Source organism: Tachyglossus aculeatus, chromosome 22 (assembly GCF_015852505.1).
Source record: "Tachyglossus aculeatus isolate mTacAcu1 chromosome 22, mTacAcu1.pri, whole genome shotgun sequence".
In the NCBI taxonomy this organism is placed as follows: Eukaryota; Metazoa; Chordata; class Mammalia; order Monotremata; family Tachyglossidae; genus Tachyglossus; species Tachyglossus aculeatus.
The window spans coordinates 6,124,090-6,148,107 of NC_052087.1; the positions used below are offsets into that span (position 1 = coordinate 6,124,090).

Consider the following 24,018-nt stretch of genomic DNA (forward strand, 5'->3'; position numbering starts at 1 on the left):
CCAGAAAACTGGCAAAAGCTGTACCTCAGTAGCTTGCTACTGCTGTTAAGGAGAAAATGCAAAGGACTAATAGGGAGAAACATGGGCAAGTCACTTTACTTTTCTGCATGTCAGTTTTCTCATTTGTAAAATGGGGATTCAATAGCTTTTCTCCTTCCACCTTTGACTGAGTCCCATGTGAGATAAGGACTTTGACCCGATTATCTTGTAACAGCCCCTGTGCTTTGGCATATAGAAAGTGCTTAACAAATACCACAGAACGTAAAAATTACCTGAACATTGTAAAGTGATAAAAACGTATCAAATGAGATGGTGATATAAATCCTATGATGCTTCAAAAGTATACCCACTGACAAAATTTCACATTAGATTGTAAGCTCCCTCCTGTCTCATTTCTATTTTACTCACCCAACCACTTAGTACAGTGCTCTGCATACAACAGGCACTCATCAGGAGTTTGAAAATGTTAACATTACAGAATGTTGGTTTATCAGTGAGTATCAATCAATGGTATTTATTGGGCCCTTACTCTGTGCAAAGAACTGTATTAAGTCAGTGGCAGAGTATAATCCCTGCCTTCAAGGAACTTAGAATCAATTTAAAAAAAACAAACTACTTTCAATTTCACAGAGTTTACAAAATTGAAATTCTGATATAGTGACCTACTTCAAATGTAATAAGGTTAGTATTCCATTTCTCAAGGAAGAAATCAGCAGTCAAAAGAGCTTAAGATTTTGTTTCAATATTAACATTTCCTTTCAATGGAAATAAATTGATATTGAATCCCACACCATTTTATTTATATGATACTAATCTTGAGAATGTCCTATTAAACCAGGAATGGGGTTTAGGTGATATTAGTATTATAATACATATATGCCGCTTTTCTATGGGGAAAAGGTTCACAGAGAATACACCTGATACTATATTTGTAATTATCGCATTATACCCTTAAATATATTTCTAGTTTATCTATACATCCATTTATGAAAAGTCAAGGCATTCAATTCACTAGCAAAACATTCAGCCTTATTTTTATGAAGAGTAAAAGCCACTGGGATTTTGAAAGCTGGACCTTCGGGAAATCATGACGGCGGTTCAGTTTTAGAGAGCCTTTCTAGGTTAATGGATATACACCATTTCCCAAGCCATCCTCCTTGCCCTAGGCTTACTACACCCATATTGAAGATTTTCATGTTTAACGCATTAAAAATGTCAGCTTATCCATTTGATTTCCCATTAATTAGTAAATGTAATTTATATCTTTATTCCAGTGTTTTTCTCCTGGGAATATAAAGCTTCAGAAAAACCGGTTCTTTGAAAATTTATAAAAATGAAATGCAAAAAAATCCCCCATTAGGGCTACCACAGCTGCTCCAGACAGAGAGGGGGATCAGGACTCACAGTGTCGCAACCTGGCTCCTTGGAAAACGGGGTGTGGAGGGAAGGCTAGTCCCACCAATGCCACCATCCCAGACAGAGAGAGGAGGCAGAGGAAAACTGAAGTGGCTCTGCCCCAGCTCCTCAGAAGGTCATACCCAAATGGGATATTCCCCTCCATGACCCTCAAACCCACAGATGCCACCCTCCTGGGGGTGGAGAAGAGGCAGAATAATAATAATAATAGCATTTGCTAAGAGCTTACTACGTGTCAAGCACTGTTCTAAGCATCGATACAAGCTAATCAGGTTGGACACAGTCCCTGTCCCACTTGGAGTTCACAGTCTTAATCCCCATTTTACAGATAAGGTAACTGAGGCACAGATAAATTAAGTGACTTCCCCAAGGTCACACAGCGGACAAGTGGTGGGGCCGGGATTAGAACCCAGGTCCTTCTGACTCCCAAGCCCGTGCTCTATCAACTAGACCACGAGAATGTCCCACCTTCCTCTTTCCTGGCTCTACCATCTTGTTGCCAGACCAGCGGCTAACATAGTTTAAACCACTCAGACAATGGTTAAGGTGCCAGAGAAACTGCAGCAGCTTATCCGATCATTGTGGAGAGTTTTGCCAAATACATGGGTCGTAGTTCCAAATGCTGATAATCTTTCATTCTCTTGAAGGTTTGGAAAAGGCGTATCTGTAGCACCATTGCAGGTTGGGTGTAGGGAGGGATGCAATTAAGGGGGGGATGAGTTGATTGAGAGGTGGGGCTGGTTGATGAGTAATGGGGGCTATTGCAAGTGAAGCCTTGAAATGATACGATTATCATCATCATCATCAATCGTATTTAGTGAGCGCTTACAGTGTGCAGAGCACTGTACTAAGCGCTTGGGAAGTACAAGTTGGCAACATATAGAGACAGCCCCTACCCAACAGTGGGCTCACAGTCTAAAAGATTAAGGTTTCTCTATCCCCAGGAAGAGCAAAAACGAAGAATGGAAGGGTTTACTTCAGCAAGAGGGATTTACACTATTTAAATAGAAAGAAGCCCATCAAGCCAGTGAAAGACTGAGATGGTTCCTGGGGAAAGCTGGAGGAGGAAATCTCCTCATTTGAATGCTTTAAAGTAGGACGGCTATTCTACAATTCAGTCTAGAGGCCATCCTGCCTGAAGGCAAGGAGATAGATTAAATGGATTTAGCTGACTCCTTTTAAGTCACACAACACAATGAGATATCAATCAATCAATCAATCGTATTTATTGAGCGCTTACTGTGTGCAGAGCACTGTACTAAGCGCTTGGGAAGTACAAGTTGGCAACATATAGAGACGGTCCCTACCCAACAGTGGGCTCACAGTCTAGAAACATATTAACAAAATAAAATAGAATAGATATGTACAAGTAAAATAAATAAATAGAGTAATAAATACGTACAAACATATTCTCTTCCATTCTTTTTGATGTTTAGAACTGAGGGTCAAGTTTACTGCAGGCACATTAAATGATTCCATCAGCATGTAAAGAAAGCTCTAGCAAATAGAGAAAATTAAGGTCTAAACCAAAAATGAAAATCATAGAATTCATTTTTGTGAACCAAACAGCAGTTTCTCCTGTGAATTTCAGAAATTGACTGAATTTTGCATTTAGCTCTTACTGATTTGCTGGTATATCAAGCAATCAATAGTATTTATGCGATGCTTACTGTATACAGAACACTGAATTGAATGCTTGGAATAATAAAAATAAAGATGGTATTTGTCAAGCACTTCCTATGTACGAAGCACTGTTCTCAGTGCTGGGGGGATACAAGGTGATCAGGTTAACCCACATGGGGCTCACAGTCTTAATCCCCATTTTACAGATGAGGTAACTGAGGCACAGAGAAGTTAAGTCGCTTGCCCAAGGTCACACAGTGGACAAGTGGCGGAGCCGGTTTTCGTATCCATGACCTCTGACTCCCAAGCCCGGTCTCTTTCCACTGAGCCACACTGCTTGGAAGAGTGCAGTAGACTTAGAAGATGGGATCCAGAAATAGATTGCCAACTTGTATTTCCCAAGCGCTTAGTACAGTGCTCTGCTCACAGTAAGCGCTCAATAAATACGATTGAATGAATGAATGAATGAGTGAATCCAGAGGCAAAACACATGTTCCCTGACCTCAAAGAGTTTACAATCTTAATGGGGGATGAGAGAAAGATAAAATTTCACTACAAATATAGACAGCAGGAAGAAGAAAAGGGAGTAGAACAAGTATGTCTGGATGAAAGTCTTTAAAATAATCCATTAATTGTATTTATTGAGTACTTACTTTGTGCAGAGCACCTTTCTAGGTACTTGGAAGAGTACAATATAATAGAATTGATAAACACAATTCCTGCCCACAAGGAGTTTACCGTCCAGAAGAGGGGAATAGGCAAAAAAAATACAAACATGGGAAATGGCAGGGTAAAAGGATATGTACTTCCCAAGCACTTAGTACAGTGCTCTTCATACAGTAAGCGCTCAATAAATATGACTGAATGAATGAATATGTACATACGTACTGCTGGGCTGAGGGTGCGGTGGATATTAAATGCTTAAATGCATGTCCAAGTACATAAGCAACATAGAACGGGAAAGTAAGGAGAGGAAATGAGGGATTAGTCAGGGAAGGCCTCCTCGAGAAGATGTCTGACCTGATTATCTTATATCTTCCCCAGTGCTTAGAACAGTGCTTAACAAATACCATTATTATTATTATTGTTATTATCACTATAAGATGATTCAAATAAGGCTTTGTAGGTGGGAAGAGTGGTGGTCTGTCAGATATGAAGCAATCAATCAATCAATCGTATTTATTGAACACTTACTGTGTGCAGAGCACTGTACTAAGCACTTGGGAAGTACAAGTTGGCAACATATAGAGACAGTCCCTACCCAACAGTGGGCTCACAGTCTAAAAGGGGGAGACAGAGAACAAAACCAAACATACTAACAAAATAAAATAAATAGAATAGATATGTACAAGTAAAATAAATAAATAGAGTAATAAATATGTACAAACAAATATACATATATACAGGTGCTGTGGGGAAGGGAAGGAGGTAAGATGGGGGGATGGAGAGGGGGATGAGGGGGAGAGGAAAGAAGGGGCTCAGTCTGGGAAGGCCTCCTGGAGGAAGGTGAGCTCTCAGTAGGGCCTTGAAGCAGGAGGGAGTTCCAGGTCAGGGGAGGATGCGGGCAAGGAATCAGCAGTGAGATACAAAAGTCTAAGTTATAGCGAGTTGGTTAGATTTACAGAGAAAAAGTTGTAGTTGAAGATCATCAGAGTGAGGTAGGAGGCAGGGAGCTGTTTGAGTGCCTTAAAGCCTTAAAGTTCTAGCTTGAGGCGGAGATGGATCAGCAATGATTGGAGATTTTTAAGGAGTCGGGAGATAACAGTGTTTTATTACAGAAATGATCCAAGCAACACAGTGAAAGTTTTGGGATTGGCGTCGGCAGGGATAGGAGGCAGGGAAGTCGGTGAGGAAGCTCATAATAAGTCCTTGAATATGTGAACATAAACGAAATAAGTGATGAGAATACAACAGAATGAACAAAAAGTGTGATGTAGTAGAAAGATCATGGGCCTGGGGGGTCAGAGGAACTGGGTTCTTATCCCATTCAACTACTTGTGTTACTCCTCTGTGCCTCAGTTCCCTCACCTGCAAAACAGTGATTTATAAGAGAAGTCGCATGGCCTACTGAGTACAGCATGAGCCTGGAAATCAGAAGGACGTGAGTTCTAATCTCGGCTTGGCCACTTTTCTGCTGTGTGACCTTGGGGAAGTCACTTCACTTCCCTATGCCTCATTCATCTCATCTGTAAAATGGGAAATAAGACTGTGAGCCCCTCGTGAGACATGGACTGTATCCAACCTGATTAACTTGTATATACCCCAGTGCTTGGTACAGTGTCTAGCACATAGTAAGGGCTTAAATACCATTAACAAAATACCTGTTCCCTCTCCTACCTAGACTTTGAACCCAATATGGGACCTGATTATCTTGTATCTACTCCAGTGATTAGTATTTAAGGCAAATAGTTTGCACTTAAAAAATACCACAACTATTATTAGTAGTAGTAGTATTATACTTGGTTCTTAACTGTTAAGGATGGGTGTTGTGTTGATGCAAACTAGGACGTTGTAAATGGACCGAGGAAAGCTTTCTAATTACATAATATGGGTACCTCAGTGTTATTATTTAGTTTTAATTTTGTGCAGAGCACTGTACTAAGCGCTAGAGAGAGAACGATAAAGTTGGTAGCCATGATCTCTGCTCTCAAAGAGCTTACAATCTAGTGGAGGTGCATATAACATGGATGCCCACAAAAGAACTATTTCATGGATTTTTACTACACTGAAAATTCTACACTGTTAAACCACATGAAGAGGGAGGAATCATAATTGCCAATGCATCTGATTACATACCAGATGACTGAAAGAGTAGGTCTCTATATGAGTGTTTTTTAAGCAAGTACGACAGTGCTCTCTGCTCAAATAGATACTGTTCATAGTACTAATTCCATATTTCAAAATGAATACGCATATCAGTGCATTATAAAAAGACATAATTATATGTGTGATGATATTCATATTAACACAATTCATTAATCAAATATGTTAGAGCAATTTGAAATATGAAAAATGTTTGAAAACACAACATCACTATTATTAATTAAGATCTAAGGCCTGGGGTATATACAAAATTATGCGATTAGACACACTCCCTGACCCACATGGGACTTACACTTTAGCTTTATCCCCATTTTACCTGTGTGGAAACCGAGGCCCAGAGAGGTTAAGGGACTTGCCCAAGAACACACAGCAGGCCAGTGCCAGTGCTCAGACCTGAATCTGGGACTCCTGACTCTCAGTCCCCTGGTCTTTCCACTAAGCCTCCCCTGCCTCCACGTCTTTTTAAAAGTATTCAATTAAATCCCAAATCATTCGGGAATAAGGGAATGCCGAGTTATTACCTTTTCTGTAGGGCAAGTTGAAATCCTTCTAGAGATGTGCCTTCATCAGTCTTAAGTCTGATTGGCTGGCCAATCGCGAGGCAGCACTGGATCATAGCTCGGCTCAGAATCATTCCTGCCTTCCCATGAATGATGAGGGAGGAAAAAGGTTTAAATACGTTAAAAGAACCAGAAAATTCAACAATGTGTTACAAACGGTAAGGTCATTATGCCTGGATAACCCTGGATATTAACAGTTGCACAAAGTGAAACCCTATCCACAACTTAGCAGTCAATGAGCCCTGCTCAGAGTCCGTGATCTCTTGTACAACAAGGGTGGCATTTCACAGTTCAGTGCAAAATAGACGAGGCTCTGGTATCTTCATTTGTCCTTTTCCTGTGCATATTTCACAGTGCAGTGATTTAGGGTTGGTCCCTAACGGGCCACTTGCTAGAGTTATAGCTTGGGGGCTTATCTGAAATATGTATGCACGGAAAAATACGTTCAGTGAGCTGCAAAGCTTGCATTAAATCCTCAGCCTTTGCATTAGCTTTAAGTTTTACTCAGGGTCAGAAACACTGCTGGGTAAATATGGGAAGAGAGGGTTCTTTGTGAACTGCTTTTGTTCCCACTTTAAATTCACTACCAAATAAAACAATCAACTGCTTTTGGAGGTGACATTGTTAATGATATTCTTCATTACTTTGTGAACATTCCACTTGGAGCTTAAGGAATGCCCTTAAAAGGTTTATTCAAATGTGCTATGCATTTAAGAATGTAATGTTTTATGCTTGAACAATGTAGTATTTTGAAAGGCAAACTTTTGTAAGATTATTTTCATTTGAATGGGTCTCAGTTGGTCTTTGCTGTTGCTGGACTTGGAGCAGGAAAAACAAAATGACACAAGGACAACTTTTCTTAACTTTAAGACCAAAATGGTATGTATCAAGAACATTTTTCTTAGCTATTTCCTTCTTTTGTTCTTGATTCATTTAAATTTCAAGTATTTTTTTAACACACAAGTCCTCTGAACTTTCATTTTCAGCTGTGCTGTTAATTGAGCTTATTTATGGTTTGCTTATAGAATCTCTTCTCTCCTGAGTATACTGATACAAAAAAACCCAGACTTTCTGATTTAGGAGGAACAGTCCCAGAGTTTTAGCATCCATCTTGCCTCCTGCTTTAGGTATTTCAGAGGATATTCAGGGCCTGAAAATCCTACAATGCAGGAGCAGGTATCTCTCTGGAAAAGGGAGAAGTTAAGAAGCAGCATGGTCTAGTGGATGGAGCATGGGCCTGACTTTCCCAAGGTCACACAGCCGATGAGCGACAGAGCCAGAATTAGAAGTCTGGTCCTTCTAACTCCCGGCTGTAGGAGGAAATTAGCGAGGTAAGTTAGGAGAGCCAAGGGGAGCCCGTTGTTGGGTAGGGACCGTCTCTATATGTTGGTGACTTTACTTCCCAAGCTCTTAGTACAGCGCTCTGCACACAGTAAGCACTCAAGAAATACGACTGAATGAATGGGTGAATGGCAAGGAGTTTCTGTTTGATGCAGAGGTGAGTGGGCAACCAGTAGAGGTTCTTGAGGAGTGGGGAAACGTGGACTGAAAAGTTTTGTAGAAAAATGATCTGGGCAGCAGAGTGAATTATGAACTGGAGTGGGGAGAGACAAGAGGCAAGAAGGACAGCAAGGAGGCTGATGCAGTAATCAAGGCGGGATAATGTGGCAGCAGTTGATGAAGCACCGAGACCTAATTCTAGCCAAGCCTGTGTATCTTTCAGAGTGTTAGTGGAGTCAGTTTATTCGAGCCAAGTGTAACATGGGGACTGTGTTTAATCTGTATTTAACAAAGAGGAATCTGAAGAACTGTGAGGCTCCATTAGATAGATTCTGGGCTCTTACAGTCAAAGGTACTGATAGCAATAAAAGTACGACACTGTTGCCTAGTGGAAAGAGCATAGGACTGGCCGTCAGAGAACCAGGGCTCTAATCCCAGCTCTGTCATTTGCCTGCTCTATGACCCAGGACAAGTCATTTAACTTCTCTGGGGCTCAGTTTCCTCCTCTCTTAAGTGGGTATTAAATATCTGTTCTCCCTCCTACTTAGACTGTGAGCCACAGGTAGGACATGGGAACTGTGTCCGATCTGATTAATTTGCATCTAGCACCATGCTCAGTACAGCGCTGGGCACACAGTAAGTGTTTAACCAATACCATAATTAATATTATTATTAGTTTCAACAAAGAAATACTTTTAATGCCACCAATACCTTTGTGATCAGCCACGAGCTAGCTTTAGGCCAAAGGGTTACTGGTGCTGTCTGATTTGGAGTAAGCTTTGAAGGTAATCTTCCGATCCTCTTGTCAATAGTAACAGAGGCGTACAAAACCATACGAGGATCTGCCTGAGTCACAAAAGAGAAGAATGCTTATACAGTTTTGTCCATTTAAATTCCCCAATATCTTAAGTCAAAAACATACAGGATTCTATCTCTCATGAAAACACATTAGAACATATAGAAATATAGTAAGACTAGGAAAGACTAAGAAATATTTAAGACTAGGAAGATCCTTGATTCAATATAGGAAAATGAGCACATGATAACTATATAAATTTCCATTCCTTCCAGTATTATTCCTGGTGAGTAGGTGAGAGGACTAATGGAAAGGGATAGAAGCCAAAGGGAAAAGGAGTTAGTGTCATTCTTCTAAATATGGATTAGGAAGTTGCGATTAGCATAGTTGACCTAAAGCTGCATAATTTAGGAACGCAAAGGCTCAAAATTAATCTCTCCTTTCCCATGAATTCCTCTTCCCTCTAATTTCCCATAATAGCGCAACAGTATCAGATTATGGTTGTACATATTTATTACTCTGTTTATTTATTTATTTATTTATTTTACTTGTACATTTCTATCCTACTTATTTTATTTTGTTGGTATGTTTGGTTCTGTTCTCTGTCTCCCCCTTTTAGACTGTGAGCCCACTATCGGGTAGGGACTGTCTCTATGTGATGCCAATTTGTACTTCCCAAGCGCTTAGTACAGTGCTCTGCACATAGTAAGCGCTCAATAAATACGATTGATTGATTGATTGATTGATCAGTACGTTCCCCTCCAGCCCACAGCCTTCCCACTAAATTGCCCTGGAAGGATCGTGGAAGCACCTAGGGCTATGTGTCTCCCACCCAAGAGAGTGAAAACTCTCAAGTGCCAAGTACAAGGCATTGTCTGTCTGTCACCTCCTCTAGACTGCAAGCAGGGAATGTGAGCAGGGAATGTTTCTGTTATATTGTTATATTATACTCTCCCAAGCAGTTAGTACAATGCTCTGCACACAGTAAGTGCTCAATAAATATGACTGACTAAGTGTTCAGGAAAGTCAATGATTGCATCATGAGTGCAAGTAGTAATCAAAAGTTAAAATTATGATTAGACCCAGACCTTTTAGACAGAATAAACTGTTTCAGAAAAAGTGCCTAGCCACTGAAATGCACTTGAGTAAAACTGATTCACTTTTTAAAAAACTTTTTTAAGCAGATGGCGGTTTTATGCATTATTCGCCAAACTGAAATCTTCTAAGAGGTGAGTGTTTTTTCTTATTGCACTTAAAAATCACCGTTTCCTACAATTAACTCCTACTAAATACAGTAATTTTATTATAAAAATAATAACTAAAAATATAAATACAGCATATATATATGCACAAATTTAAACCTTCTTTTAGGTACAGTGGATGATAAAAAGGTTACTTTTCCCATAGCTCCTCAAGGTCAGGGATTACATCTACAAACTATACTGTACCCTTTCTAGTGGATAGTAGAGTGTGGTACATACAGTAAGTGCTAATAAATGTCACTGATTGATTGATATCGAAGAACTGACTGAGGTGTGGCATGGCCTAGTGGATAGAGGGTGAACCTGGGAGTCAGAAGGAACTGGGTTCTAATCCTGCCTCCACCACTCGTCTGCTGTGTGACTGTGGGCAAATCATTTCGCTTCTCTGTGCCACACTTGCCTCATCTGTAAAATGAGGATTAAGACTGAACCCCACGTGGAATATGGACTGTGTCCAAGCTGATTAGATTCTATCTACCCCAGCGCCTAGTACAGCACTTTTCACACAGTAAGTGCTTAACAAATACCATAAAAAAGAGAGTTGGTTATATATGTTTTAAACACACAGATCTGAGAGTGCATGTTCGGAATCAACTGATATCTATTCTCCCTTAGAATGTGCTGGGTCCAGATCATCATCAATCGTATTATTGAGTGCTTACTGTGTGCAGAGCACTGTACTAAGTGCTTGGGAAGTACAAGTTGGCAACATATAGGACAGTTAAAACCTATAACTTGCTCATAACCAATTGGGAGGTGGTTCTTTAGCTTATTTAATATCAATCAAGAGCATTTGTTGAGCACCTACTGTGTACAGTACACTGTATCAAGTGCATGGGAGATGACAAGTAGGTTGGAAGATAATATTCCTACTCTCAAGGAGTTCACATTTCAGCAGGGGAGATAGACTACTTAAATAAAATGCAAATCTCCAAAATTAAAATAAAAAGCAAACAATGCTGAGAAAAATGACAATTGTAGACAAGTGCTAGAGAGATATGAAAATGTTATTTCAGTAGTAAAGAAACCCAAAGTGGATTGATTCATATTTAACAACAGCCAGGCACCATAAGTGAACCATTTTCCCTGAAGATAAATGTACAAAATTCTAAAATACCTGTTTCACTGCACAGGATCTTCCGACTAGACAAACACATTCATCCGCACATTCTCGCTCAGTCCTATTTACCTCTTTCTAAAGGGAATATTAATTTGTGCATTTCTCAGTTTGAGAAAAATTAATCACCCACAGACTAGGGTAATTGGTAAGGGCTAATTTATGTCACAATATTTTGTGTGTCAAGGGTAGTCTATAACTGAAGAACTAATCCTCATTAATTTTATTGGTCTTCATCTTGTAATAAAAAAATCACAATCTATTGCCCTTTCCTTAGTTCCAATTAAACAGTACATGATTGGTTGGCCACTTTATAATCAGTTGGCTCAGGGCAACTGGAATGGATCTCTATTGTGCATACGAGTCATCCCAATGGAAGGTTCACAACCACTTCATTGCCTTAAGGAACAATATTCTTATGAAATAAACTTTAAAAGTTTGTCATGTAGAAATCCAGGGTTCAAATCATTTTAAACGGTAAGTCTTGTGAAAAGTGAACTGTATATTTTTGGCATGTATCGCTATCTCTTTCTGAGGAGAAGTGAAAGAGAAGAAACTGACATATGCAAAATGAACAAATGTTACAAATGGACAATTCCTTTATTAATTTTCTTTGTAATAGATTTTCTCCTAGGCTTTCGCAAAGAAGGGGAAAGGTTTCATAGCACATAGATAGATTTAATACAGAAACAGCAGTATCCCAAGCACAGCTATTTTAGTATCTATTCCACACTTTGCCAGTAGCAGATAGATTTTGAGGGTAATACCCACTGTTTCTGAACAATGATAAACTCTGTTCTGCTAATCCCCCTCCACGGGACTCGTCATTTAAGGTAACACTCTTACTCAACCTCCCAACTCCTAAGTTGCTCTGAAACTCAAAAGCTCTCTCTACAGCAGAGAGGAAGATTGTTTTGAGTGGAATTAGACAGATGGAAGTATCATACTGCCAAACATTTCTTTGTATAATACCTGCTGCCCGATCCTAGGTTCTTGTTATCTCCCCAACGCGTCTTAATCTTTTAACAGTTGGTTTTCTGGTACGGGGAAAACGGGGCCTTTGTGTTCTCTTCAGGTTGGCCCTCAGAAAGAACACCATGCTGTTCTACAAGAGATGTTTTGCTGGATGCCAAAGTGATTCTAGATGTCGCAGAAACAGCATGGTCTGCAAACCTAGCTTCATTTGATGTTAAAAAGCATGGGGAGTTTGGAGTCACAAGACTCATAGGAGTAACAATGAATATTAATTTCCTCTTCCTGTGATTTTTGCCGTCTTCATTATGTTTTGTAGTTTACTTTCACAACCAACTACCTAATGCCAGAGAGAAGCCAAGGGGAAGCTGGGGCTTAGTGAGGACAATAGTCATTGAAAGCATTACAAAGTACAGTTGATAGGCCATCCTGACCATCTGTGCCAAATAAGCCAAAAAAAAAAGCTATTGGAAAAAAATCAGTAAAAAATATATATAAAACTTCAGAGAAACAGAAATATCAGTTTCATTCACTCTCTTGAAATTTCTATACACATATTCCTTTGAAAAAGAAGCTTTATTATTTAGCCATTCCTCAATCCAATCAGCCTAAGCATATCCTCGGCATAAATGCCTTCTCTAAATAAAGTATTTTCACTTCAAGCTAAATCTTTTTAATGTTGAATATGTGGCTTATCGAAAGACCACTGGGAGTCAGAGGACCTGGGTTTTCATCCCAGTTCTGCTACCTCTCTGCTGTGTGACTGCAAGTCACTTTACTTCTCTAAGCATCAGTTTTCTCATCTGTAAAATGAGGATGAAATACCTCTTCTCCCTCCCATTAGACTATGAACCCTTTGAAGGGCAGGCCCTGTGTCTGACCTGGCTATCTCCTTTCTATCCCAGAGCTATTAAGCACTTAAAAAATGCCACAAATAACTTTATTGGAGGAAAAGTCGTAATACAATATTCTATTTCAAACCTAAATACCTAAAAAGTTGTTCTCCAATGATCTTAAATTCAAAACAGTTCTAAAAATAAGTGATCATACACAAGTCTTTAGCCTTTTTATTAAAAGTCAAGATAGTTGAAAAAAGTGTGATCACTATTTTTGTAGGGGAAAGAAAGGAACTGAAAGGTAAGAACTCTCAACAGAATCGGAACCCTTACTTTTGAAGAAAATATCAAATATGCCACTGAGACATACTAAAATATTTATGATTTTTGAAATGATTTAAAGTCATACTAAAACTCCTTAGGAACTAGATCCACATTTTTTGGTGAAATCTATAAAAAAAAGACACTTTCTCCTTTCTCTATTATATAACAAACTATTTCATATATATAATCCTTACAAAATAATATCATTGAAATGGCCTACTGCACAAAGATATGGAACTATTACAGTCATATGAACTTGTATTTTGACCTGAGGAATCTAGATGACAGACTAGATATCAGTTATTTATAATGTTAGAAATTTAGATGAGACATGATGCCAAAGTAAAATGTGATTCTTTTCTTGTTGGGACTAGTGAAGATCTACTGCTGTTAACAGTTGTTGAGAAATTGGACTCAGAAATTAGTCCAGGTTTAATCGACTAAAATTTCAAAGCAAAAGTGTATTAAGTACTGTGTAAATATCTTAGATATGTGCAGGTCTACCACAGACTCAGGGGCTGCAAACTGACCTAAGAGATCAGGTACACAAGATTAGAAGCAACCCCCAAATTTCCAGAGGAAGGAGATTTCCACTTCCATTGACGATATCGTCTACTGTCTCACAAAATTTATTGTTAAAAATCTCTTCCTACTGTCCGATCTAAATTCCTCCTGTTGTAGCAAGGGCTACTGTTGTGAGGCTCTTGGTGTCACCTAGTAGAGTGTATAGTTATCCCTAGTTCTCTCCCCCTTTTAGACTGTGAGCCCACTGTTGGGTAGGGACTGTCTCTATATGTTGCCAACTTGCACTTCCCAAGCGCTTAGTACAGTGCTCTGCACACAGTAAGCCCTCAATAAATACGATTGATTGATTGATTGATTGATTAACCATAGGGTTTTGTCTTCATCAGCCAAACCGGAGTTGTGAATTATCCTCTCACTAGGGCTTCTAGCTAACAGGATCGGGAGTCAATGGACTATTTTTAAGTGGGAGAAAAAACAAGGTCAAGCCAGACAGAACAAGGCTGGAGTGGACCCCCTGTCATGGAGAATGACTCCAGCAAGAGAGAAGGGTCAAGAGGATTTTAAAACGGATGACAAGGAAGGCATCGTCATGAGTGACTTGGGATTGTTAGCAAGGGTCCACTGGAAGTATCATTCAATCAACGGTTTCCAAATTTACCTGCTGGGAGAATAACTAGAGTCCTCAAGGTGTCTGGATTTAATCTATCCATCAGTGGTATTTATTGAGCACTTACTGTGTGCAGAACGCTCTACCAAGTGCCCGGCTCTGCCACTTGTCAGCTGTGTGACCTTGAGCAAGTCACTTTACTTCTCTGTGCCTCAGTTACCTCACCTGTAAAATGGGGATTTAGACGGTGAGCCTCATGTAGGGCAGAGACTGTGTCAAACCCAGTGCTCAGTAAGTACAGGGCCTGACACGTAATAAGCAATTAATAAATACCACAATTATTATTACTACTATGACAACAGAGCTGTTCCCTGACCATAATAATAATAATAATAATGATGGCATTTGTTAAGCGCTTACTACGTGCAAAGCACTGTACTAAGCGCTGGGGAGGATATAAGGTGATCAAGTTGTCCCATGTGGGGCTCACAATCTTAATCCCCGTTTTACAGATGAGGTAACTGAGGCTCAGAGAAGTTAAGCGATTTGCCCAAGGTTACACAGCAGACTTGTGGCGGGGCCGGAATTCGAACCCATGACCTCTGACTCCAAAGCCCAGGCTCCTTCCACTGAGCCACGTTGCTTCTCCAATACATAACCAATGTATAGTATAGACAGGGAAGCATCAGTGGGAAAATGAAAAAAAAAAAAGATTCCTTTTGTATAACTCTTGTGAAAGGGAAAGCACCCATCCCAGTCCATGGACAACTTTGTCCTTTGAGCACAGAAGAACTGATCCTCAGGATATTATTATTATTATTGTATTTGTTAAGTGCTTATTTTGTCCCAAGCACAAAGGTAGATTCAAGGTAATCAGGTTGTCCCACATGGGGCTCACAGTCTTAATCCCCATTTTACAGATGAGGTAACTGAGGAACAGAGAGGTTAAGTGGCTTGCCCGAGGTCACCCGGCAGACAAGTGGCAGAGCCGGGATTAGAACCCACGACGTTTTGACTCCCGGGCCTGTGCTCTATCCACTATGCCATGCTGCTTCTCATGTTGCTTTGATGAGCACTTTCTATTTGCAGAGTACCGAACTACTCATTTGGGAGAGTGCAATCCACCGGAATCACCGGACGTGTTCCTTGCCCGTGATGAGCTTACACTCAATAATTCTGAACCCCCCACCAACCATCCATCAAAAAGGATGTCCCCGCAAAGATCAGTGCCACCAACAGAAGCATCATAGCCACTTCAAGTTCAGTGAGGGTGTCTCTATATGTTTCCAAGTTGTACTTCCCAAGCGCTTAGTACAGTGCTCTGCACACAGTAAGCGCTCAATAAATATGATTGACTGATTGATTGATTGATGGCTCCATATCCGCAGTAGCCACACGTAAGCCCTGCATCCCGAAGAGAGACTGGGTGATGGGATTCATCCAACAAACCACTTTTGTTCCATGTATTTAACTGGATACAATAATAATGGCATTTATTAAGCGCTTACTATGTGCAAAGCACTGTTCTAAGCGCTGGATATATCTATTAAGAGTTTGGCGACCTAACAGGTTAATGAGTAGAGGCTCAAATCAAAGGAGAAGCCCCTTCTATGGTAGTGGATCCAACCTTTCCTGATTGAGGTCTTATAATAATAATGATGATGATGATAATAATAATAGCAATGGAAATGACAATAGTAATAATAGTATTTGCTTGGCAGTGGGTATACTCTATTTATTTATTTATTTTATTATTACTCTATTTATTTATTTATTTTACTTGTACATATCTATTCTATTTATTTTATTTTGTTAGTATGTTTGGTTTTGTTCTCTGTCTCCCCCTTCTAGACTGCGAGCCCACTGTTGGGTAGGGACTGTCTCTGTATGTTGCCAACTTGTACTTCCCAAGCGCTTAGTACAGTGCTCTGCACACTGTAAGCGCTCAATAAGTACGATTGATTGATTGATTGATACAAGATCATTTCATCTTCTAGACTGTGAGCCCACTGTTGGGTAGGGACTGTCTCTATACGTTGCCAACTTGTACTTCCCAAGCGCTTAGTACAGTGCTCTGCACACAGCAAGCGCTCAATAAATACGATTGATTGATTGATCATTTGATCAAACACAGTGGTCCCTATCCCACCTAGAGTTCACAATTCAAGTAGGAGGAAGAACAGGGATTTAATCTCCATATTATAGATGGAGAAACTGAGGCACAGAGAAGTTAAGGAATAGCTGCAAGGTCACACAGCAGAGAAGTGGCAGAACATTCATTCATTCATTCACTTGTATTTATTGAGCGCTTACTGTGTGCAGAGCACTGTACTAAGAGCTTGGGAAGTACAAGTTGGCAAAATAACAGGAACTAGAACCTAGGCCCATACTTCTTCCACTAGGCCACACTATTCTGAGTGGAGGTCATTTTAGCCCATTGATAAAAGTTTTTGCCAGCTCGTCTACTGTACTGTAATAATAATAATAATAATGGCATTTATTAAGCACTTACTATGTGCAAAGCACTGTTCTAAGTGCTGGGGAGGTTACAAGGTGATCAGGTTGTCCCACGGGGGGCTCACAGCCTTAATCCCCATTTTACAGATGAGGTAACTGAGGCACAGAGAAGTTAAGTGACTTGCCCAAAGTCACACAGCTGACAATTGCCAACTTGTATGCTGCCAACTTGTACTTCCCAAGCGCTTAGTACAGTGCTCTGCACACAGTAAGCGCTCGATAAATACGATTGATTGATTGACTGACAATTGGTGGAGCCGGCATTTGAACCCCTGACCTCTGACTCTTCTTTTAGACTGTGAGCCCACTGTTGGGTAGGGACTGTCTCTATATGTTGCCAATTTGTACTTCCCAAGCGCTTAGTACAGTGCTCTGCACACAGTAAGCGCTCAATAAATACGATTGATCATCAATCGTATTTATGATTGATGATGATGATGACTCCAAAGCCCACGCTCTTTCCACGGAGCCACGCTGCTTCCTCTAAGTGCTTAGTGCAGTGCTCTGCATATAGTAAGCACTCAATAAATACCATTGATTGACTGACAGTCAGGTAACAAAAATACTCTTTCCAGTCACCCATCAATAAGGAAACATAAAATGTAAAAGGGCTGTTTACGTATTAAACCCAGTTTCTCTTTTTCTTCCTTAGTGGAAGGAAGGCCATCCACTCATAACTTGTAACATAACATCCCATCATGTTCACATAGACTATTATTAACTTTACTCTCAATCTCTCTTTCACATTAAAGACTTGAATTCTATCCTTTCTTAACTCTTTTTAGCGTTGTTGCTCTTCCCCAAACATTCCCAAAGGTTTTTGCACAAAACAAATATAAAAATAGAGGCTCGATAAACGCTGTTTCTATTACAAGGGTCCTGCTCCCTATTTAACAGTAACATTTATTTGTCTGGTGCGACCCGTGTTGTCTTGCACAAGTGAATGTCCTCAAAGTGTAAAGCAGCCATCCTGTGTCTATACCCCTGAAACTTCCAACTTCAGATGACAAATTCTGATCACCACAGACTTTTTATTCAGAATGGGCATTTTTTAACTCGATTCAGCCATGTGCTTGAAAAGGCTATTTTGCCTTTCATGGACACTGATTCAGGTCATCACTGTCATAAATTTCCAAGAGGTGTATGGTACACTGGATGTCTGTCTCTATATGTTGCCAACTTGTACTTCCCAAGCACTTAGTACAGTGCTCTGCACACAGTAAGCGCTCAATAAATACGATTGATGATGATGATGATATGTGAGTGGTGGAAAAAGATGATGTCTATGAAGAATACAATAAGGAAACCTACTGATATGTATACTACTGTGTACTCTTTCCCAGCACTTAGTATAGTCCTCTGCACACAGTAAGTGATTTAATAAATACATTTACCACTATTACTACTGATGATATTGCTGTATGTGCTGACAGGGAATGTTCCTGGGTACACACCAAAGGAAGAGTTGGAAAACAGGGTGCCCATGGTGACACTCCCTCTTCTAAATTGTCAGTTTATTGTGGGCAGGTAACATGTCTACCAACTCTGTTGTATTCTCCCAAATGCTTAGTACGGTGTTCTGCACACAGAAATCACTCAAATACCACTGATTGATTGAAATTTTGGTACATTCACAAAGTAGCTGGCAGTGTGTGAAGGCCAGCAGAAACTGGACCAAGCAATTCCAGAGAAAGAAAGAATAAGAAGAGATATGATAAAATACCTGGTATATAAACAGCCTGAACACTCAGAAGGAAGGAGCATGGCCTAGTGGATACAGCACAGGCCTGGGAACCAGAAGGACCTGGGTTCGAATTCCCCCTCAGCCATTTGATTGCTGTATCATTTTAGGCGAGTCACTTAATTTCTCGATCCTTCAGTTACTTCATCTGTAAAATGGGGATTAAGACCGTGAGCCCCGTTTAGGACACGGACTGTGTCCAACCTGATTATCTTGTATCTACCCCAGGCGTAGTACAGTGCCTGACACATAGTAAGCACTTAAATACCATTTAAAATTAAACGCATGGTGCATAAAGTGTGCGTATGAATTGCGCACTTTGGAACCACTCCATCGTTTGAAATCCTAGGCAAGGTGGTTTTCAAGCTTCAGTTCAACACCTTGCCCTTAGACTAGCCAGGTAAGCACGTGAAGGTGTGTAAAGATATATATATATATGTATATATATATATATATATACATATATATATATATATATATATGCGTGTGTGTGTGTGTGTGTGTGCGCGCACACGCGAGAGACTCAGAGAGAGATTGTGAGGCGGTATGTATATATGTGAGTGCACTACAGAAGTATATGCTAACAGATAAAGAATGATCTATAAACTGGTGATTTATTTGCAGAAATGCTAGTGTCTCTCGACTCACTTGGGCTAGTATAACTGATTCTGGATAATAATAATAATAATGGCATTTATTAAGCGCTTACTATGTGCAATGCACTGTTCTAAGCGCCGGGGAGGTTACAAGGTGATCAGGTTGTCCCTTGGGGGGCTCACAGTCTTCATCCCCATTTTACAGATGAGGTAACTGAAGCACAGAGAAGTTAAGTGACTCGCCCAAAGTCACACAGCTGGCAATTGGCAGAGCCGGCATTCGAACCCATGATCTCTGACTCCAAAGCCCGGGCTCTTTCCACTGAACCACGGTCTTCTCTGGATAAATCTGAGTGCCATAAGATCTAAATCCCAGTAGTGGAAATCTGCGATGCTCTAGTGCTCTACATAGAAATAATAATAATAATAATAATAATGATGGCATTTATTAAGCGCTTACTATGTGCAAAGCACTGTTCTAAGCCCTGGGGAGGTTACAAGGGGATCAGGTTGTCCCACGGGGGGCTCCCAGTCTTAATCCCCATTTTACAGATGAGGTAACTGAGGCCCAGAGAAGTTAAGTGACTTGCCCAAGGTCACACAGCAGACATGTGGCAGAGCCGGGATTCAAACCCCTGACCTCTGACTCCAAAGCCCAGGCTCATAGAAATCAATCAATGGTATTTACTGAGCACCTACCATGTGTCAAGCATTGCACTAAGTGCCAAGAACTTTGACACTCATGCCATCGGATGCCCATAGCACTTATCAATCCTTTATTTAATTTCAATGTCCACCTCGCCCACTAGACTGTAAATAATAATAATAATTGTGGAATTTGTTAATCACTTACTATGTGCCAAGCACTGTACTAAGTACATGGGGAATATAGGCAAATTGGGTTGGACACAGTCCCTGTCCCACATCGGGCTCACAGTTTTAATCCCCATTTTAGAGATGAGGTAACTGGGGCACAGAGAATTGAAGTCACTTCTCCAAGGTCACACAGCGGACAAGTGATAGAGCTGGAATCAGAACCCTTGACCTTCTGACTCCCAAGCCCATGCTCTATCCACTAGGCCACTACCAATTCTACGCAGTGTGGCTCAGTGGAAAGAGCCCGGGCTTTGGAGTCAGAGGTCATGGGTTCAAATCCCGGCTCCGCCACTTGTCAACTGTGTGACTTTAGGCAAATCACTCAACTTCTCTGTGCCTTAGTTACCTCATCTGTAAAATGGGGATTAAGACTGAGAGCCCCACGTGGGACAACCTGATCACCTTGTAACCTCCCCAGTGCTTAGAACAGTGTGTTGCACAAAGTAAGTGCTTAATAAATGCCTTAAAAAAACCTCTAAATTCTCCCAAGCATTTAGTACAGTGATCTGCACAGAGAAAATGCTCAATAAAAACCACTGATTGACAGATAGATTCCAATCTCTCGGAGACTATTACACCTCTAGTAGATAGATTTGGAAACCTCCAACAGAAGCATTAATGAAAACTGTGCATTTAAAATCTCCCATGCTTCTTATTTTATTATATAATTCAAAAAGACCCAGAGCAAATTAGGTGCCACCAGCCATTTGTTGAGAGATGTGCTTGCCAAACTGTTGATTTACAATAGATTCAAAATCCTGTTCTAAATGGATAAAAGAGCAACAGGTTGTAATTGTTGAGGTTATCTCTATCCCTTCGATACAACAATGTGGATTATATGACCCAAATTCTTCTCTGTAGGAAAGGTTTTACTTGTCAATAAGAGATTAAAAATAACAGTCAGGGGTTGGGCAATAATATCTCTTTGGAGACAATTTCAAAACGTATGCATCCAGAACATCTGAGGCTTTTGCTTTTTTGTTGCTCTGTAATCCTCTTAGGGTCTTTTTTACCTCAATGAGCAGCAAGGCTCTGAAATAAAAATTTCCTGTAGCTCTCTAGCACCTCTGCCCTGAATTTATCTTTCAAAGGGCTCCTTTTCATGTCCCCAAATTCATATTTCCAACACACTGTTCACCTTCAAATGAAGAATTGGGGGCCACTTCCCTCCCAGGATTTCAAAGCATTCATTGCTAAGAGTCGTTTTCTTTTTAAAACTTTGATGGACCAATCGGAATATCCATTTTTCCTTATTTCTTTTCTCTACTCTATTTCATTGGAATCAATCAATAGCATTTAATGAGCACTTACTGTTTGCACAGCACTGAACTAAGGGCTTGGGAGAGTACCGTATAACAGCACTGGTAGATACACTCCCTGACCACAATGAGTTCACAGTCTAGAGGGGGAACACACCCACTCCTCCAAATACTAATGCTTAATAATAACACCTTGAATTTGTGCAGTGCTAATTTTTCCAAAGCATTTTACATTACCTGCCTCATTTCTGTCCTCACAACATCTCTGTGAACTAGATAAACAGAATGGCCTCAAGGAAATGGACAAAGCACAGGCCTGAGAGCCAGGATACCTGCGCTCCAAACCCAGCTCTGCCAAGGCCACGTAGCCTTGGGTAAGTAACTTAGCTTCTTTGTGTCTCAGTTTCCTCAAATGGGATCCGATATCTACTCTCCATTTCCCTTTAGACTATGAGCCCCTTATAGAACGAGGCTTTGTATCTACACAAGGACTCAATATGGCACTTGGGAGATAGTGAGCACTTACCAATACATCCGTCATTATGGAGAGGCGGGTATTACCCATTTTAAATTTGAGAAAACCAACACGGTTACGCAGCAGGCCAGTGGCATATCTAGGGCTCCTGAATCCCAGATCTACTAGACCATACCACCTGCTCATCAAGAGGTCCCAAGGACAGTTTTGGGAATTTTTATCCATGACTGAATAATGAAATCAAAAGTATGTCCCATAGATTTGTGAAAAATACCTAATGGGCAGAGTTGCCAATCCTCCAGAATCAGGAATCGTTTTTAAATTAGAGAATGGTATAAAAAGAAGAAGTTGAAGTTGAAAAGGTCAAAATATTACTACAGGCTCGTATCTCCTCTTGCCTTCAGGACATCTCCGTTTGGATATCTGTCTGCCATCTAAAACTAAAACATGTCCAAGACTGAGCTCCTTACCTTCCCTCCCAAACCCTGTAAGCCCGCAACCTGGGTGTCATCCTTGACCCTGCTCTCTCATTCACCCCACACATCAAATCCATCACCAAAACCTGCCAGTCTCACCTCCCAAACATCGCCAAGATCCGCCCTTTCCTCTCCATCCAAACCACTACCTTGCTGGTTCAATCTCTCATCCTATATCGACTGGATGACTGTGTCAGCCTCCTCTCTGATCTCCCATCCTCCTGTCTCTCCCTGCTTCAGTCTATATTTCACACTGCTGCCCGGATCATCTTTGTACAGAAACGCTCTGGGCATGTCACTTCCCTCCTCAAAAATCTCCAGTGATTGCCTGTCAACCTTTGAATCAAGCAAATACTCCTCATTCTCGGCTTCAAGGCTCTCCATCCCCTGGCCCTCTCCTACCGCATCTCCCTTCTCTCCTTCTACAGCCCAGCCTGCACACTCTGCTCCTCTGCCACTAACCTCCTCATTGTGCCTCATTCTCACCTGTCCCACCGTCATCCCCTGGCCCATGTCCTACTCTGGCCTGGAATGCCCTCCCTCCCCACATCAGCCAAACTAGCTCTCTTCCTCCCTTCAAAGCCCTACTGAGAGCTCACCTCCTCCAGGAGGCCTTCCCAGATTGAGCCTCCCTTTTTCCTCTCCTCCCCATTGCCCCCTCCCTCCCTCTGCCCTACCCTCTTCCCCTCCCCACAGCACTTGTATATATTTTGTACATATTTGTTATTCTATTTTATTAATGATCTGTAGAAAGCTATAATTCTATTTATTCTGATGGTACTGACACCTGTCTACTTGTTTTGTTTTGTCTCCTCTCTCCCCCTTCTAGACTGTGAGCCCGTTATTGGGTAGGGACTGTCTCTATATGTTGCTGATTTGTACTTCCCAAGCACTTACTACAGTGCTCTGCAAACAGTAAGCACTCAATAAATATGATTGATTGAATGAATGAAAGAAAAGTAAGCACTTTAATACTACAATTACCATCATTATAACATCCTGGCACTATCCAGATTCTCCCACCTGCCATGGGCTTCTGACAACCCACTTCCTAGTTTCTAAGGGGGAGGAGAGTGCCGAGGATGCCTTGAAAAAATCATCCTCCAAAAATATCCATAAGAAGGATTTGTTTGCATTTCATGAAAAAGCAATAAAGTTCAAGTTAAAAGTAATCAGGGAATTGCATTTTCAAATGAATGAGCTAAATTGAGGGTTGACAAAATGCCTCACCCAGAGAGATCAAAATAGGACAACTAGAAGTCTAAGCGATCTTTGCAGAAATGATCATTTTTTACATAAAACAGCCAGAAACACAACTGCAAGTTTTCTGTTACATGACTTCTTAAAATTCCTTTTATGAAGGTATGTGCCTGAAATCTTATTTTCCTGTTTCATGCTTCAGTACCTAAAGAAGCTCTTGAATAGTAGCATGTTTTCTCCATTTATTTAACTATCACCAATAGAATTCATTGTATAACTGACATACACACCTAACTCCTTTTCCCCCAGATAGGTTACCAAAAAAATCCCATTACTCTGGAGCGAGATCACTGTATCAGGATGAAAACAGCTTTACAGAAACACAACAAAACTACAGCCATTATAAAATAACAACTAATGGATTACAGCAGTCTTTTAAGGAGAGATATTTTAAAGGTTTAAGGAGGCATAATATATCACCAATTACTGATTTGCTTTCACCACTTGATTTTCTTTC

General features: G+C 40.6%; 1 protein-coding gene across 1 annotated transcript in view; it reads right to left on the bottom strand.

Moving 5' to 3' along the window:
- Window positions 1–24,018, bottom strand: part of DCDC1 (doublecortin domain containing 1) — a 405,509-nt gene that overhangs the window by 190,350 nt on the left and 191,141 nt on the right. Inside the window, exons 13-14 of the mRNA XM_038764553.1 lie at window positions 8,634–8,768; window positions 6,384–6,502 (exon numbers count right to left, since the gene is read on the bottom strand). Coding sequence (XP_038620481.1) covers window positions 6,384–6,502; window positions 8,634–8,768 — 254 coding nt within the window. The remainder of the gene's footprint in view (window positions 1–6,383; window positions 6,503–8,633; window positions 8,769–24,018) is intronic.